General features: G+C 44.6%; 1 protein-coding gene across 1 annotated transcript; it reads right to left on the bottom strand.

Moving 5' to 3' along the window:
• Window positions 1-12,678: 12,678 nt before the first annotated feature.
• On the bottom strand, window positions 12,679-16,138 carry LOC135214353 (mitochondrial import inner membrane translocase subunit Tim22-like). The gene is made up of 5 exons (XM_064248574.1): window positions 15,754-16,138; window positions 14,675-14,760; window positions 14,429-14,524; window positions 14,175-14,247; window positions 12,679-12,908 (listed from the first exon to the last, which is right to left on the bottom strand). The coding sequence occupies exons 1-5, from the start codon at window positions 15,992-15,994 to the stop codon at window positions 12,829-12,831; spliced, it is 576 nt and encodes a 191-aa protein (XP_064104644.1). The 5' UTR covers window positions 15,995-16,138; the 3' UTR covers window positions 12,679-12,828.
• Between the last annotated feature and the right edge of the window lie 2,330 nt (window positions 16,139-18,468).

The raw sequence follows: 18,468 nt of genomic DNA, 5'->3' as shown, positions 1-18,468 counted from the left end.
GTTATATTCACTTATAAATTTGATGTGAACCAGTTGCCAGTTAGTGCTAAAGCAATAATTATTATGGAAAGAGGTAATGCTAGGGCGTACTCCGTAAACGACGCACAGAGACATCGCCCTAACTCTGTGGTAAGGCGAGGGCTACTGCATCAGGAGCGGGTGCAGCTAAAGAAGCGAGCTCACATTGGGTTCAGGAGTATGTCAGCTAAATGTTGGGTCCATGACTGGGAGAGGTAGAGAATTGGCTGACTTGATGAGAGAAAAAGAAAGTAGATGTTGTGTTTGTGTGAAGAAACGCGGTGGAAAGGAAATAAAGCTAAAGAGTTGGGAGATGGATATAAGCTATATTATAGTGGAGCAAATAAACAAGGTAGAAATGGAGTTGGCATAGTACTGTCTAGTGAACTAAAGAACTCGGTAATAGAAGTGCATAGAAAGAATGACCGTATCATCAGATTGAAGATATGTTATGGAGGAGAGATTCTGAATATTATAAGCGCATATGCACCACAAGTTGGTTGCACAGAAGAAGAGAAGGGAAATTTCTGGAGAGACATGGATGGAATAATGCAAGAACTGGAAGAGCATGAGAGGGTGATAGTTGGGGCAGATTTGAATGGCCATGTCGGAAGTGAAAATGAGGCGATTGGGCGGGTGCATGGGGGCCATGGAATTGGGGAGAGAAACCCAGAAGGAGAGAGTGTAGTGGACTTTGCTGTGTCATTCGACATGGCAATAGTAAACACATTTTTGAGAAGAAAAGGGAACACCTAATAACATATAGGAGTGGGGGAAGATTCTCCCAGATAGACTATTTCTTGTATAAAAGGATAAATCTGGTGGAGGTCAAGAACTGCAAAGTTATTCCAGGCGACCATGTAGCCCCCCAACACAGGTGCTATGTATGGACTTGAAGTTGAAAAGGGAAAGAAAAACCAAAGCTAAAGGGATAAGGAAAATTAAATGGTACGAATTACAGAAGGAAGGGGATAAGAAGAGAGAGTTTAAGAGGAGGGTTTTGGAGGATATTGATATAGGGATTGAAGATGTTCAAGAATGGTGGGCACGAAATGCAGCAGTAATAAGAAGGCATGGAAAGGAGCTGCTAGGAGAGACATCTGGTATCATATGGGAAGAAAAGGATAGTTGGTGGTGGGATGAAGACATTGAGAAAGTAGTAAAAGATAAGAAGGAGGCAAAGAAAAGATGGGAAGAGTCACAGTCAGTGGAAGACAGAAATAGGTACAGAGAGAAAAACAAGGTGGTGAAAAAGGTGGTAGCCCAAGCTAAAGCAAAGTCGTATGATGATGTGTATAATGAGCTGGGGACAAAGGAAGGATTAAAGAAGATGATGAAGCTATCAAAGGCTAGAAATAAGAGCACCAAAGATATAACACACATCAAACAAATAAAGAATCAAGAGGGTGTAGTGCTTAGAAAGGAGGAAGACATTGTAAGAGATGGAAAGAATATTTCGAACAGTTGTTAAATGAAGAAAATAATAGACTAATAATAGAGGATGGGTCAAGTGAACATTGGCATGGTAATGAGGTTTTCTAGGCAAGAGGTACTAAATGCACTGAAGAAGATGAAGAATGGGAAGGCAACCGGACCAGACATGATCCCGGTGGAGGCATGGAAAGCATTAGGAGATGAAGGAGTGGATATACTGTACGATCTTATGATAAAGATCCTTGAACAGGAAAAGATACCAAATGAGTGGCGTGGGAGTATATTGATCCCAATTTTTAAAGGGAAAGTCGATGTCCAAGAGTGTGGTAATTATAGGGGCATTAAATTGATGTCCCACACTTTGAAGATACTGGAAAGGATGATAGATGCTAGACTGAGAGAAGAAGTACAAATAGGTAAAGAGCAGATGGGATTTATGAAGGGAAGGGGAACAACAGATGGTATATTTTGTCTGAGGCAAATAATGGAGAAATTCGGGGAAAGACAAAGGGACCTACAATATGGTATTCATTGACCTTGAAAAGGCTTATGACAGAGTCCCGAGACAAGAGGTATGGAGGAGCCTGAGGGAGAAGATGGTGCCAGAGAAGTATGTGCGATTGATACAAGAGATGTACCGGAATGTATTTACCAGAGTGAGGAGCAGTGTTGGGGAGACAGAAGGTTTTGAGGTGAGAGTAGGATTACACCAGGGGTCGGCTCTGAGCCCATTTATCTTTAACATAGTGATGGATGTTTAATAGAGGAAGTAAGGGAGACAGTACCATGGAACATATTGTATGCGGATGATATTGTTCTGTGTGCAGAGAGCAGGGAAGATCTGGAAGTGAAATTGGAAAGATGGAGACAAGTACTGGGAGGACAGAGGAAGAGAATAAGTAGATCCAAGACAGAATATATGTGTACCACCACTGAGGGGGATGATAGAGAAAGTATTCAGCTTGGTGGAGAGCAAATAAGGAGAGTTGATAAGTTTAAGTATTTGGGATCTTTTGTTAACGCTGGAGGAAGTATGGAAGAAGAAGTAAAACATCGGGTACAGGCAGGCTGGAACAACTGGAGAGCGGCCTCGGGAGTTCTTTGTGACAAAAGAGTGCCGCTTAGGTTAAAAGGAAAATTTCACAAGACGGTGGTAAGAACAGCAATGCTGTATGGTACGGAAACAGCAAGCATGAGAAAAGCAGAGCAGAAGAAGATGGATGTGGCAGAAATGAGAATGCTTAGGTGGATGTCTGGGGTAACAAGAGTGGATAGGATCAGAAATGACTACATAAGGGGGTCAACTAAGGTGGTGGAAGTATCAAAGAAAGTGCAGGAGGGGAGGCTGAGATGGTATGGACACCTGTTGAGGAGAGATGAGGACCACGCTGGGAGACATACTATGGGAGTGGAGGTGCAAGGAAGAAGAAAGAGAGGGAGACCAAGAAAGAGATGGAAGGACTGTGTGAGAGGAGATTTACATGAGAAGGGAATTGATGAGGCAGAAGTGCAAGATAGAAATAGATGGAAACGGCTCATCCGAAACGGCGACCCCATATAAAAATGGGAAAAAGCTGGGAAGAAGAAGAAGACAGTGGTGTGATGACTGTAATGTATGATTTTGTTGAAATCGAAGTTATTTTATTATTAATCGATTTATTTCTTTACATCCGTTACTCCTTTTTGTTTACTTTTTAGTTGTCGAGTCAAGGATGTCCAATCAGTTGTATATTAGTGTAAGTAGATTGATATTTTATTATTAAAGTTAATAAGACTGCAGGGTAAGAGCTGGTCAAGAGCTTGTTCATGCACAATAGTTTAGATGTATTAGAATTTAAAAACAAATGTTTTTAATCTTAATGTAACTGTAGAAGTTAAGCCTAGGGTCATTTGGATTTCTGTGGCTTATGATAATAAGATGGATGTGTATATAGGTAGGCAAATGGGCCTTAATATCCACTAGCTTAGCCTATAAATCAAGGCGCATAGGCCAAAATAAAAAATTACCTTGGCCAGCGATGTGAATCATCAGGTAGGTTAGGGGGTGTTGGGCATTGTAGACATGCTGCCAATCCTAAAGTATTAGTAAATTTCGTTTTATTGGAAAATAAGGTAGATCTACCCGAATAATTACTGCTCTCTTTGTCGCTCGACTGTGATTAGGCCCGGAACCCTTAGGGAATGCGGGGTTCTGGGTCGGGTAGACCTCTTGGATAGGGTGATTTGCTCATGCTCTGTGATTTTATTCTACTAAGCAGGGGACACTTAGGGAAAGCGGGGTTCTGGGTGGGTAAACCTCGGGGACAGGCTTATTCTCCTTCATTCAAGTGCTTAGTGTTGCATACAGATTGGTAGTGTATCAGAGTTTGTTCCTGTTCATCTTATAGCTAGACTTTCACATAAACACCTATATTTTGTTGGTAAGGCCGTAAGGATGCTTAGCCTAATGGCCTTCTATAGCCCAGTGAAAGAGAACACAAGTGGACTACAGTTAAGTGATTGGGATAGTTGTTGGGCTCAAATATTAAATGTAACAATTGTTAAAAAATGACAATTTGTCGAAAATTGCATTTTTCCTAACTATACAAACCTGAGGTCCTTTAACAATAGGAAGTAGCTAGCGGCAGCTGGAACGGTCGTAAGCTTCGAACAAGGGGAGAACGGTAGTTAACTGCTTGTCCGACAGTCGCGCGCCGCGCGACTGGGAGGTAAACAAATCACTTTTGCTTTTGGCCCATGCAAAATACGCAGAGTGAGGGGTGGCATGAGGAGGGACTATATGTAAAGGACCCTCAGGTTTTTAGTTAGGAAAAAATGCAATTTTCGACAAATTGTCATTTGTTCCGATACGTAATACAAACCATCGGTCCTTTAACAATAGGAAGACTCACTTCTTGGTGGGAGGAATCTGAGTCTTTTGATGAACAGACTGGTGTTCGTCCATCCCTGGAATGCCTCCCTGGTCGTAAGAGCGAGGGAGGGATCCAAGCCTCTGTCCGATTGATCGGGGTGTGCACCGCAGGATCAATGGTCAGACCTCTGGGCCGAGTACTAAGAGAGAGGAAAGCGTATCTCTTCGTACCAGCAAGCAAGAACTTGTTCCTGTTTGCAAGAGGCAACAAAAAGTATGGGTTGTCTCAAGCTGGCATCCACTTCCTGTTCCCCCTGTTGGAGGAAGTGGTGGATATACGCTCCTATCCCTAGTGAAAGGGATAGGATGGGGCTCTGTTGAGTAGCCTCACCTGCATCTTGTCCTAATCCAGCAGGGTGACGACCGTGTCCCTCTAACCACAGGTAGAGGGGAAGAAAAAGATGGGAGAGGAGCCAGTCACACTCTCATTCACTCATCCATTCTTACGGTCACACCAGGACTCGATGCTGTTCAGCCTGCGAGGGTCTGGGTTCGCTACACAACGTGTTGAGCAGCCACCACGGGTCCCAAGGAAAAAGATCCAAGGACCTGTGGGCAATATCCCGAAGGTAGAAGGAAGGGCATGTGGTCTGGTTGGACCAGACCCCTGCCTTCAGTACCTGCGCCACGGAGAAGTTCTTGCGGACAAGGCAGCATCTCCTTCGCATCGAAGGCGGTGAAGTCCATTAGGGAGGGGATTGTGAACGACTCGAACCAATCGTCAGGGACCGAAGGGTTCTGAGTCTTCGCTACGAAGTTCGGTACGAAATCGAGCGTCACAGATCCCCATCCCCTGGATGCTTGACTTCGCAGGAGAAGTCATGCAGTTCCTCAGAGGAAAAGAAGGAAATAGTCGCATGACCTATTCCTCTTCTCTACTTCGGTGATGTCCAGTACCCATACTGGTCTGTCCGTTTGCCACGAAGTCTCTCGCATCCTCCTATCCCCATGCAGCGAAGTTCTCGGTAGTGGATAGGACACCGACACTCCATGGTGGGTGTCAATGGTATGGGTACTGTGACAAGCTATTAAAACGAAGTAATGATTGCTGTGTAACAACCGAACTAAGTCAACAGCGTAGTTCGTAACTGACTCGTGCGCTCTGACAGCTGCCGACTGACTGCGTTTCGGTAGGAGGCAAGTTGTCAAAGCATCCGAGTAAGTCACGTGACCTTCGCCTTATAAGGGTTATGCCGAGAGACCAAACAAATAATGTATTTGTTTGTCACCAATGCCGGACAGCGAGGTGATGATTCTCTTAAGGCATGTGCCCAACAGGCGAAAGTCAATTGCCTTCTAGAGACCGAGGTCCCTGAAGGCAAAACATCTCATGGTTGTTGAATCTCAGCTAAGGAGAAACAACACTATGTACCGTTGAAGACGAAGGTAGATATTGAATGCAACCTACGTCTTCACAGACGAATCGAGAGAAGGATTCTCAAGATTCATAACCTGTGCTTACAAATGACTGAAAACGCTAACCGCTATTTCATTGCTGTCCGGTGAGAAGTCGTAGTTGCAATGAAAGCGGGGCGTTCTTCAGTAATGAAAACACAGGGGAAAACCGCCTGAAGAACTGCTTCTCATGGGCTGAACATTTGGAAGTAGAGCTGTCAGGTCGGAGAGTAGGCGATGTCTTCTGACAGATCTCGTAATCGGGTTGAACAATGAACAATTGTACACCTACGAATACGAGATATTTTGAAGACAAACTCAGATGTCTGCAAAATCATTCGCATTATCGCAGTGCGATGCAGCGGGAGACTTGTACAGACTTCTGTTACCGTGCGGTAAACAGAAAGATGAAAGAGTCCAAGAGATATCTCTATTGAAAATTCTCGCAATGTCGAAGGCGATGGACTCTAGCGTCACAGCAGTAATGGTCCTTCATTATTGCGAGAATCCCCATTAATCAGAGACCTAAGTCCATGATTGTTGGGCAGAGATACGGTTCGGTAGTCAATCAAACCAGGGGAGAGAGAGACATAACTGACCGTGCATCTCGGAGGCCCAGCTGATACTGAGCTGCTGTCAGGCAGTTCAATACGCAGTAGTTGAGCCTGAGCACTCTCGCCGACTCGTCCATCCTGAGTTGCCATGTAATCCATTATTCCATGAAGGAATGCGTTCGGCTAGAACTACCGAGCATAAAAGATATGCTCGAGCAATTATATTTAGGCGAAACGAATTTCGGTAAATATAAAAGTTGAAATGGTGTTGTCGTGACAAAACCATAAGTATATAAAATTGAAACTGAAAACTCCTGGGAGGTTGCAGGCAACCCCGAGTTGCAGTTCAATTAGAATACTTCTCTTCTAAGTCGCAATCCGTAGATAAACTAGGATATGCGCCTACCCCTCGGACAATTCAACTGCTTAGTAGAATCATGTCGCGAGGTTAATATACGTAGTATATTTGTAGGATTCTGAACAACGATCTCCATCCTAAATTCTTTCCTTCAAGAAAACAAAATAAGGATTGGAGATTGACCACCTTCGATCTCTATCAAAGAGTGAAGGAGAAGTCTTCCTCGAAGGAAAGCTTCAATGGTGAACAGAATACTAAGACGATAGTTCAAGCCAAACTGGATATTCCCGTCCGATCTTCTCTATTCCAGGTTGGTCGCCTACTGTAAGATAGTTTCTTTCATCAGCAGTCTTCTTCTCCCAATGCTAGAAATTCCAGGAATTCGAGCATAGGCGAGGTTCCCGATTATCATGTAACATCGGGGATTCTCGTCTCGCTCACTTTAGACCGTGGTTTCGCCTAAGTGTTTGGAGATCGTAAAAAACTCGAACACTCTGAATGCGCTAGAAATTCCTTAGAATTCTAAGCAGTCTGCGAAACCCCCACCGAATTCGTCAAACGATATCGGCTGGTGGTCCTCTCGATTCCCGTAGAAATCGAGAATGGGGCAGGATCCCTCCTCAACGACGGGGCTTACGTCAGGTAGGACCCGAAGGTCCCCCCGGTAGCGCAGTCCCGAACGTGGGATCCTACAGAGAAATCTCTGTAGGATCCCTCCCCTTTCCCTCGTAGCCGTAAGGAGAGAGGGAATGGTGGAGGAATTGGATACTCGCTCGCCTTCCCAGTGGAACTAGCAGTTGGAGAAGAATAGGAGCAGCCATCGCCTTGCGGCGATGGTCTCTCAGAGTCTGGGAAAACGTATCGTCAGGAGAAAACGTTTTCCCCCGCGGAGGGTTACGAACTCTCACTGTAGGTAAGGGTCTGCCGCCACTGTGAACGTCGTCTGGGTGGGGCTGATCGACACCTGACGGGGGAGAGCCGATACCGTCCCTCCGACTCATTCCAGTCCTCGTCGAGGTCGAAACCTCTCAGGAGGACCGAAGGAGTATTTAAATACGGTGTCCGAAGACACGTAGAAACGCCGCTGTCGCAGTAGAGGAGGTGGAAGTAGCTTGATCGACCGGCCAGAACTGAGAGAGCCTTCTTGTCCGGAGACGAGAGACTCTGTTCGAGACAGAATCGGCAAGCTCCGATCGCGGCAGAACCACCGTCGGTTTGGGTTCCCTCTCGGGCCCCAAAACGACTCGAGCAGAGACGTGGGCTCTGCTGGTGGGAGCGGCAATCCTTCCGCAAGGTCATTATGCTGACGAATCAGCTTAAATGACTTCTGTAATCTCCTCTGTATCTCGGGAGTAACCGCGTCTTGCGGAGTAGGACCGTCCAGTCCTTCCAACAAGAACAGATCCCGAGATACTCCTCCTTCCGAAGGAGGAAAAGCGGCAGACCCCTGACGGTCGCCTCCAGCTACTTGCACGTATGTCCTGGTCGGTCCTAGAACCGTGCCTGGTCCATACGGCGTCATAGCGGGATCGCGAGCGGCGCACCTCTCGCGATCACTCATAGGTACCTCGCTCCTCCCGGTGTAGCCCGAGGAGGTTGAAGGTACAGGAGAGGCAGACCTGACGCCCCCCCCTAGCTCGCTGGCAGGACCAGCGTGCTTGGAGGTCTGCTGCTGATCGTCAACCCGCGGTGGCGATCGAGCAGCAGGCCTAGCCTTGCCGCTCGCCTGGGGCGAGAAGGCTCGGCTGAGAACGTCGACGCTGATCTCTAGCGTCAGGCGAGCTGTTGTGCTGGTTACCATCTTCGCCCGGTCCCGATGGGAGCGGCGTCAGGTGACCTGCTAGGTTCGCTGTCGCGGTGAGACCGGCGAGCGTCCTCTCGGCGCGTCGAGCCGCTGGTACCAGCCGTGGCTGGTACCGACGGCCGCGGGGACCCCTTCCTCGCCTCAACTCGTGGCTGGTCAGCGACCGTCACGTCAACCCGAGCAGCCAGCTGGTCGCTGCGAGAGCGTCCACTGGCCTGACGAGCGTCGTCTGCACGACTCTCGCCAGTCTTCTGCTCCGCGCTTCGGTCTTGACGGCGAGCGAGCTCGGGCGTCAAGAAGTTGGCTGGACGGTCTCCCGCGGGAGACGTCCACTCGGTACTTCTCGCTAACGAGAAGCCGAGGCGGATCCTGGTTTAGCGGCAGAACCGCTAGAACCAGGCGAGGAAGTGCCAGCCGAAGCTGGTACTCCTCTGGTCCCCGTCTTCTTCTCCTTGGTAGAAGAAAAGACGGGCCCTGTTCCCGAGGGAGCAGGAGGACCAGCAGAAGAGCTCCCCGAATCGCCGGAGCGAGACGGGCCCTTAGAAGGTCCCGAAGGAGCCTTCTTAGGGGGGAAACCCGGGTTACCAGCTGGTCGCTGCAAGAGCGGCCGCTGGCCTGGCAAGAGTCACCTGAGCGTCTCTCACCAGCCTTCTGCTCCGTGCCGCGTCTTGGCGCCGAGCGAACTCTGGCGCCGAAACTTGGCTGCACGGTCTCCCGAGGGAGAACGTACACTCGGGATCTCTCGCGAACGAGAGACCGAGCCGGAACCTGGCGTAGCGGCATCGCCGCTAGCACCAGGCGAGGAAGTACCAGAGCTAACCGATACTCCTCTGGTCCCCGTCTATCTCTTCCCTTGCGGAAGGGGAGACGGGCCCCGCTCCAAGAAGGAGCAGGAGGACCAGCAGAAGGACCCCCCGTCCCACCGAGGTGGGACGGGCCCTTAGAAGTTCCCGAAGGAGGACTTCTTAGGGGGAAGGCAGCCTTCTTCTTCTTCGGCTTATGGGCCTTAGAAGTCGAAGGGGAAGAGGCAGCAGCAGACGGTGAAGACGAAGATGACAGCTTCCTCTTCTCCTCTTCCTCGTCAGCTCACGCAGGACAGTCGTCAGGTCCTCCAATCCAGGCCGGAGCCGGGGCTATTGCCGAAGCAACACGGCCCGACTGCACCTGTCCGGAAGGACCTGGGACTGGGGAAGACACACCGTGGGCAGGACCAGCATGGACAGGCACAGGAACCAGGAGCGACAGGAACAGCAACCAGCTCAGGAGCGCAGGAACAGCGGCAGCGGTAGACCCAGAAGGGACAGCCAAGCCAACAGCGGGAATCACATCAGCGGCAGGTACGGCAGGCCCAGCGATCGCCTCGTAGAATCATCGGCAGCCAGCGGAACCTGGGTCCTGGCGCCCGGTCCCGGGGCGAGCTGCTGGAACAGCGGAAGTCTGGGGCAGGCAACACGAAGAAAACAGGCGGCGGCGGCAACCCCACCTCGGTACGGCTGCGGCCCTAGTAGCGGCAGACGGTCGTCATCGACACAGCATGGGGAGTGTAGACCAGGAGGGGGGGGGGGTTTTGGGGGGAGCAGCATAAGCGGCCGTGGTAGTAGTGGAGACCGCCCCAGACCTCGCTAGACGCTGCAGCAGCCCGTGGATGCTAGGCACGCCCTGCCTCCGCGGTGGTCCATACCTGTCCAAGGTCGTCTCCCACGGATGTAGCACCTGCGGTAACATAGATAGATTAGTAAGAGGGGTTCCCTCACGCACGGGGGAAGCCATCCCCACCCCGAACGCAAGGAAAGACCCCAAATACAAAATACAACGAAAAAGCTGAGCGGGGGGGGGCAGGAAGGAAGACGAAGAATCGGATACCAAGGGAGTCGAGGGAGAGCTTTCCGACGACTTCCTGGCAGACCTTCGCTTCCCCTACCCCCGCACAGCAGTGAAAAGTAATATGAAAAATGAAACAGAATACTGCCCTTGCGATTCACTTCATAGAACTTAAAGGGGAAAAGATCAATTCCCGGGTAAGAACGGAAACTTGATCCAATAATATGATGCTATCATAAAATATATATGAAAATGAAAACAGAATACTGCACTTGCGATTTCACTTTCACATAAAAAAAAAAAAAAAAAACGTAAGGATCAATTCCCGGGTAAGAACGAAAATTGATCCAAATTAAATTCATGCAAATAAATAAATGAAAATGAAAAGAATATTGCAATTGCGAATCCACTTTCATTGCATTCTATTATACAAAATTAAAAGGCTCGTGCCGAGCGCAAACACACTCTCGGTAACGAACGCACAGGGCAAACATATAATGAAAAGAGTACTTACATTTTTCAATTACACACTTTCGCCCACAATACATGACTCGGTGCGAGCGCGCCCGCCCTCGGCACCGAGGCATAATTCAAGGGTTCAATTCATGAAAAGAGAGGAAATCGCCGCATCTACGGCGATAACTCCATGTTGGTTCATAATTAAGTAATGAAAATGAAAACAGTGTACTTACAGTTTCATTTTCAAGTCAAACAAACCATTAGTAGAAAACACAATATAAACAAAGCATACGACGATGAAGCGGGCAGAGCGATGACGAACACGTCCTTCACACCCGCGGCCGAAAGCAAAAGTGGTTTGTTTACCTCCCAGTCGCGCGGCGCGCGACTGTCGGACAAGCAGTTAACTACCGTTCTCCCCTTGTTCGAAGCTTACGACCGTTCCAGCTGCCGCTAGCTACTTCCTATTGTTAAAGGATCGATGGTTTGTATTACGTATCGGAACAACTTAACATTTTTACACATAATGCTTTAGGTGCCACTTATGATCATTTGCTAAAGATGCGGCGCTACTACAACACTCATAAATTGGACAGATTTCCATAAGAGGGTGAAGTGAAACCCAAAGTCTTTGCAAAATCTAGGTATAAAAACCAGAGCCTTTTATTGTAAACCCACCTGAATCGCCCCACATAGTCCCTGGGGTTGAAGAAAAATTGCTTGATTATGGCATGTTGTCGGGGGACTGTAAGTTACATGGTAGCTTTTGTTATGACTTTGCTGTATATTTCAAAACTCAGTTGAAAGTCAGATATATGCATATACATATACTTTTCAGTATTGTTAGTGTCTAGTTGATGAGATTCATTTGGTTATTAAGTCTCTGTATTTAAAACACCAAACACATCTGTGTGGACATATGTAAAGGCCTGTCCACACTAGCGGACATGCACGTCGGGCATTTCCAGCTGTTTATATTTTCTCTCGCTTCTGAAGCAGTGTTACCAGACAATCTCATCGTCCTGGCTCCATACTCTGTCAGTCAGTACAGTTAAACGTGTTACGGGGACAGCGTTTGCCCGTCGGGCAGTGCCCAGCAGTGTGGACAGGGCCTAAGATTGGCTAACTCTGTACAGGTCATGGAAGTCTGACAAGTACCTTTAGTTGTGTCGAGTTGAGTTGAATATACAATTTAGAACTATTAGGAGAGGGTGGAAAGTAAGTTGGAAGTAAAAGAATATGAAAGAAGGTACAGTAAAGGGAATGGAAGTAGTTGCATCTAGGGGCCGAAGGTATGCTGCAAAGAACCTTAAGTAATGCCTACAGTGCACTGCATGAGGTCCACTGATGGCACTACTCCCCTAAGGGGTTCAGTTGTGTCTTTGGCTACTAAGAATATACCACAGTAGAGAAATATAAAAATAAATTAACACTTCAGTGAATTTACAATACAGAATTGAAAAGCCTGATTATAATTTAATATTTTCTGTCTTTTTATTTTTTTCCACTCATGCCTACGCATTCAGTCACAGCACTCGCTTGAATTTGTAAACATAGAGCACTTGGGAAAGATAACCAAATATCTAATTTTCATTTGCTACATATACTATGTATTATGAATATTTTAAGCTTTTAGCTTTGTCAGTGTTGTATCAATATGAGCACACAACATTTATGTGCAAAGCAATTATTAATTGCTTCATGAGCTGTCATCTCCCAAAAGATGTACTTAAAGTGATCGAGTGGAGGTACTGAATTGGGCAACTAATGATTTTCTTTATACTCTAATAACGGGAAAGGACTTTGGTGTATGGAAGGCGCACACAAAAATCCTCAACTGCAAATGAATATATACTGTCTTACAATTAATCATTTCTTACAACGGTGAAGTGTCCTATGTGGTGTAAAATGACAAGAGTTGTGATATCAATAACAATAATTTTATTAAGCAACATTACATTTCTTTTTAACATAAAGTTAAAAACTAAAATATACTAAATACACTGAAAAAATTGCTATTTACAATTTAAACAGTACAGGTATCTGACAACTTACATAGAAAGAAACAGAGCAATTAATGTCTAAAGTAATAATCAATTGCAAAAGAGAACACTGCAAATCCAGCTGCCCCAAGTACACCAGCCTTGAGTCCCGCTGAAAAAAAAAAAAAAAAAATACTGTGTTACTGGAATGGAACAGAGCATAAAATTTAGGCCAAGTGCTGGGACGTATGTAATTATTCAGCGCTGAAAGGGAAATTGAGAGTAAAAGGATTTAAAAGATATAACAGGAAGAAAACTTTGCAACTACACTATAAAACAATTGTTAGGAGAGGGTGAAAAGTAAGACAGAAGAAAGAGAACATGAATGGAACAGTAAAAGGAATGAAAGGGATTGCAGCTAGTGGCTGAAGGGATGCTGCAAAGAACCTTCTTGTTCCCTAGTAAAGATGGACAATATTGTTACTCAACTGCTGACAATAGTCAATGCTCCATTATCCAAATTATGGCACTTTGCTTGTAATATAGCCCTGGACAGTTAAAATATTGAGCATTTTACAAAAAGACGATGGCCAGTACATAGAGTCAGAGCTAGTCTACTTGACTACTGTATCTTTTTGTAAAACCTCCGTGAAGCAACATTCTATTACACTGCCAATACATAAAGTTCAAATAAAAGCATACTGTAAAGAAAGAACCAGCCATGAGAGTTCTCATACAATATTAAATTTTCATAAATAGGACATCTTTTTCACTTTCAGTTAACTAATACCAGAGATAACTTTTTAATCGATTTACTGTAAGATTTTTGTCATGGGCTTACTTGGACCAAATGAGTAAACGTAATGAAAAGACATAACACTGTAAAAGAACTTAATAAGCAATGCTTCAGGTACACACGATGTTGAGATGTGAAGCACCAGAGCAAAAGGTAATTATTAGAATATAATACTACAGAGCAGTATAAGAGTGTATGATACAGTAGGGAAAAGTTCCAAGAGAAGATACGTATTGTAATTATAAGACAGAAATGCACCACTGAAATTAAATTTCATAAAATCTTAATGATTGCAATAGGCCTACTGCATATGAAAATAAAACTGCAATGGACAGTACAATGGAAGGAAGAACACTATCTAGTTTACAGGAGGACTAAATAAAAGTAACTTCATAAATGTCAAGTATCACTGTACACCAAAGATCCAGAAAGTGACAGGACTGAGATGGTGCAAAACAGTGATCTGGACTGATCTGGTGTGAGCAATAATGAGTTAACAGTGAGGCCCAAGAAAGTCAACAACAGACTTCAAAGTTCAGGAACAAGTCAAAAATGCTAAGCAAGCTTCCTCATAACATATTCATATGTGGAAAAATACATTTGAAAAAGGTTAGGAAATTTACACACTCACAATGACATTACCTCTTAAACCCAAAACACCACCAGTTATTCCTCCAGCGTAAGTACCGTTCTTCCAGTCGGTAGTCCCTCGATACTAAGGAGAAGGAAATATTTGTCAAGTTAGTAAAATTTCTAGTGAATATTCTTTATATGCTTAAAAATACCAACATACTCATAAATAAGGTATAACATGTGTTGCCAAGTACTTTGCTAGGCAACAGTATACTTAACTATACATGCAATTTTGAAACTAGAAAAATCTTGGCAATACATACTGTTTCAATGCCGCATTCAACACCAGAAAACATGAAACCGATTGCAGCAAAGTTTTTGGCATACGACAGAGTTGATACTTTCATTTCCCTCAACACCTGAAAAATAAATATGGTCATGTGACAAAAACCATAAAAATACACTAGTCATTCGGCATTGCCAATACAAAAAATTTTGACTTAAGAATAAGCAAATATATTCAAAGCTTTCTGATGAATTGTGACGAGATTTTATTTTATGCGACTCACCTCTCTTGCTGTCTGAGGTGGCAGCTCAGGATTTGGAGGTGTGATGCCAGAGGTGAACAGACCAATGCCTCCACCAAGGACAAAACCTGCATGGGGAAAAAAATTATTTTTTTACAATGAAACTCTCAAAGTAGGCTTTACAAAACTGTTTCCAATGAGGAAATATTTGGAAATATATTTCATGTCTGCTGAGAGAGAGAGGAGATTTAAAAAAAAAAAAAAAAAAAAGAAAAAAAAAAGGGCGGGAGGTGGGATGAGGCTGGCTGCAGTACAAAGGCTAGTCTATAAACTATTTCAGAAAATACAAAAAATATCGGAAATCATTGAAGACCAGGTGAAGCTTTGTACCCACCTTCCCATCCCAACTAGGTTACGATACAATGCTCTAGGTAGGGTTAGATTAGAGTATATCTTACTACCTACTATGTTTTTTGGTAGTTTTTAGCATAAAAAAAACTATTACGCAATTAACGTTATCAGTGTGCAGAACTATAAAAAAAATTAAATGAAAAATTTACATACAATTCATGTCAATAATTTATAATGTATAGTAGATACAAGACAAAAATTAACAAGGGTACCCCACCGTACCCAAAACCATTATATAGGCTATAGGATAAACAGCCAAGTGGACAAGCTGCGGCCACCTTAACCCTGTTCGGACCCACCTTCAGTACTTTAACACATCCTGATACGGGAGATGGGCACCCGTCACGAATCTCATGTCTCGAGGTGTTGCTCCCACGACCTATGACTCGTGACTGGTGAATATCTCTGGTGTCAGGATGTGTTAAAGTACTTTTTCTGAAGATGGGTCTGAACACGGTTAAGGTGGCCGCAGATAGTCCACTCGTATGATTACCCTGTTTTTTTTGGCAGTTTTTAGCATATAAAACAATTACGCATTTAACGTTATCTGTGTATGTAATGAACTAAAAAAAATTAAATGAAAAACTTACGTACAATCCATGCCTATAATTAGTGCCATATACAAAACAGAAATTGGCATGGCTACTCAACCGTACCCAAAACCATTAGCTAGTAGTATAGCCTATAGGTAGTATAGGCTAGTAGCTTACCGGCAACCAATGAGAGAACTGCCTTGAACGGGCAGCTTTCAAATATGGCCTCGACGGTCTTCTCTTCTTTAGACTTGATAACGGTGGGGACGAAACTCCTCGGAATGATGACATTCTCCCTCACTCTGGTCTGGTTACCGACGAGGTACCTAGCGATCTGGTCTATCTCCTGGGGGGTGAAGAGCGCCCTCCTAACCTGACCCTGGAGGGCGTTCTCGTTGCTCGTTTCACTCGCCGCCATGTTTTCACTAGTGTCTGTCGTTTATTTAACAATATCACTTTAAGATTACGATGTTTGGGGCATTATTACGCCTGCAAAGGAGCAAATAAATTACGACATGCTTTATTTACGATGTCGGGGCGATGAGTGAGTAGTAGTAGTAGTGGAACTGTGGAAAGCCATCTTGTGAAAATGTATTTGTAACGGCTCCTCTTTCTCTTTGTTGTCTTTGACTTCGAGTACTATCTGCTTCCTTTCATCTTGTGGTGTTCAACTTCTCTACTAGTTATTACTTCTTATTGTAAACATTTGAGTTATCCCCCGAGTTTTTCCTTTCGATCCTTTTACTTCTGTTATCTTCTGGATGGTGTTATTTTGACGTATACAACCAACTTCAACTCCCTACCCCCTCTTTTTATTACCTCGAACAATGAATAACCTTATATTCTAAATACTATAATTTCATGGAATGAATGCTAACAACATTTAGATGGAAGAGCTATGGAGGTAGGAAGATTTATTATAAAAGCAATAGACATCTAAACATTAGTCAGCATAGATTATGCGTAAATAACTCTGCATTTCTACATTACTATGTCCTAGTTATTTCTTTAAAATAGACACCATATTCCTTGGAAGCTTGAATTTCAAATCAAAATGGTCCATGTAGGTGGTCATATATGAATAGGGTTCTCTTCAATTATTAAAATCTGTTATTATTATTATTATTATTATTATTATTATTATTATATTTTTTTTTTTTCTTTTGCTCTATCACAGTCCTTCAATTCGACTGGGTGGTATTTATAGTGTGGGGTTCCGGGTTGCATCCTGCCTCCTTAGGAGTCCATCACTTTTCTTACTATGTGTGCCGTTTCTAGGATCACACTCTTCTGCATGAGTCCTGGAGCTACTTCAGCCTCTAGTTTTTCTAGATTCCTTTTCAGGGATCTTGGGATCGTGCCTAGTGCTCCTATGATTATGGGTACGATTTCCACTGGCATATCCCATATCCTTCTTATTTCTATTTTCAGATCTTGATACTTATCCATTTTTCCCTCTCTTTCTCTTCAACTCTGGTGTCCCATGGTATTGCGACATCAATGAGTGATACTTTCTTCTTGACTTTGTCAATCAACGTCACGTCTGGTCTGTTTGCACGTATCACCCTATCCGTTCTGATACCATAGTCCCAGAGGATCTTTGCCTGATCGTTTTCTATCACTCCTTCAGGTTGGTGCTCGTACCACTTATTACTGCAAGGTAGCTGATGTTTCTTGCACAGGCTCCAGTGGAGGGCTTTTGCCACTGAATCATGCCTCTTTTTGTACTGGTTCTGTGCAAGTGCCGGGCATTCGCTTGCTATGTGGTTTATGGTTTTATTTTTCGTATTGCACTTCCTACATATGGGAGAGATGTTATTTCCGTCTATCGTACTTTGAACATATCTGGTTCTTAGGGCCTGATCTTGTGCCGCTGTTATCATTCCTTCAGTTTCCTTCTTGAGCTCTCCCCTCTGTAGCCATTGCCAATTGTCATCGCTGGCTAGTTCTTTAGTCTGTCTCATGTATTGTCCGTGCATTGGTTTGTTGTGCCAGTCCTCTGTTTTTTCTGTCTTTCTCCTGTCTCTGTATATTTCTGGGTCTTCGTCTACTTTTATTAGTCCTTCTTCCCATGCACTCTTTAGCCACTCGTCTTCACTGGTTTTCAGATATTGCCCCAGTGCTCTGTTTTCGATGTTGACGCAGTCCTCTATACTTAGTAGTCCTCTCCCTCCTTCCTTTCGTGTTATGTATAGTCTGTCCGTATTTGCTCTTGGGTGTAGTGCTTTGTGTATTGTCATTTGTTTCCTGGTTTTCTGATCAATGCTGCGGAGTTCTGCCTTCGTCCATTCGACTATTCCTGCGCTGTATCTGATTACTGGCACTGCCCATGTGTTTATGGCTTTTATCATATTTCCGGCGTTGAGTTTTGACTTGAGTATCGCCTTGAGTCTCTGCATATATTCTTTCCCTGATCGTGTCCTTCATCTCTTGGTGTTTTATATCTCCTCCTTCCATTATTCCCAGGTATTTGTATCCTGTCTCATCTATGTGTTTGATGTTGCTCCCATCTGGTAGCTTTATCCCTTCAGTTCTCGTTACTTTGCCTTTTTGTATGTTGACTAAGGCGCATTTTTCTATTCCAAACTCCATCCTGATGTCCCCAGATACAATCCTTACAGTCTGGATTAGGGTATCTATTTCCTTGATGCTCTTACCATACAGCTTGATGTCGTCCATGAACATCAGATGGTTGATTTTGTTGCCTCTTTTCTTGAGTTGGTACCCGGCATCCATCTTCTGTAGTACTTTTGTCATGGGAATCATGGCTACTACGAAGAGTAGTGGGACAGTGAGTCGCCCTGGAAGATCCCTCTCCTGATATTAACCTGTGCTAGTCTTATTCCAGAGCTTGTAAGTATTGTATTCCAGTTGCGCATTGTATTTTTGAGG

Source organism: Macrobrachium nipponense, chromosome 45 (assembly GCF_015104395.2).
Source record: "Macrobrachium nipponense isolate FS-2020 chromosome 45, ASM1510439v2, whole genome shotgun sequence".
NCBI classification, from domain to species: domain Eukaryota; kingdom Metazoa; phylum Arthropoda; class Malacostraca; order Decapoda; family Palaemonidae; genus Macrobrachium; species Macrobrachium nipponense.
This window is presented reverse-complemented; position numbering and strand designations above follow the sequence as displayed.

What these genes read in the sequence shown, in the direction of transcription:
- LOC135214353 (XM_064248574.1), bottom strand. Translation starts at nt 15,994, where the DNA reads ATGGCGGCGAGTGAAACGAGCAACGAGAACGCCCTCCAGGGTCAGGTT. An exon ending in CACCTCAGACAGCAAGAGAG is followed by an intron (nt 14,525 to 14,674) that starts GTGAGTCGCATA and finishes TTTATTTTTCAG; the next exon opens with GTGTTGAGGGAAATGAAAGT. An exon ending in TGGTGTTTTGGGTTTAAGAG is followed by an intron (nt 12,909 to 14,174) that starts GTAATGTCATTG and finishes TTTTTTTTTCAG; the next exon opens with CGGGACTCAAGGCTGGTGTA.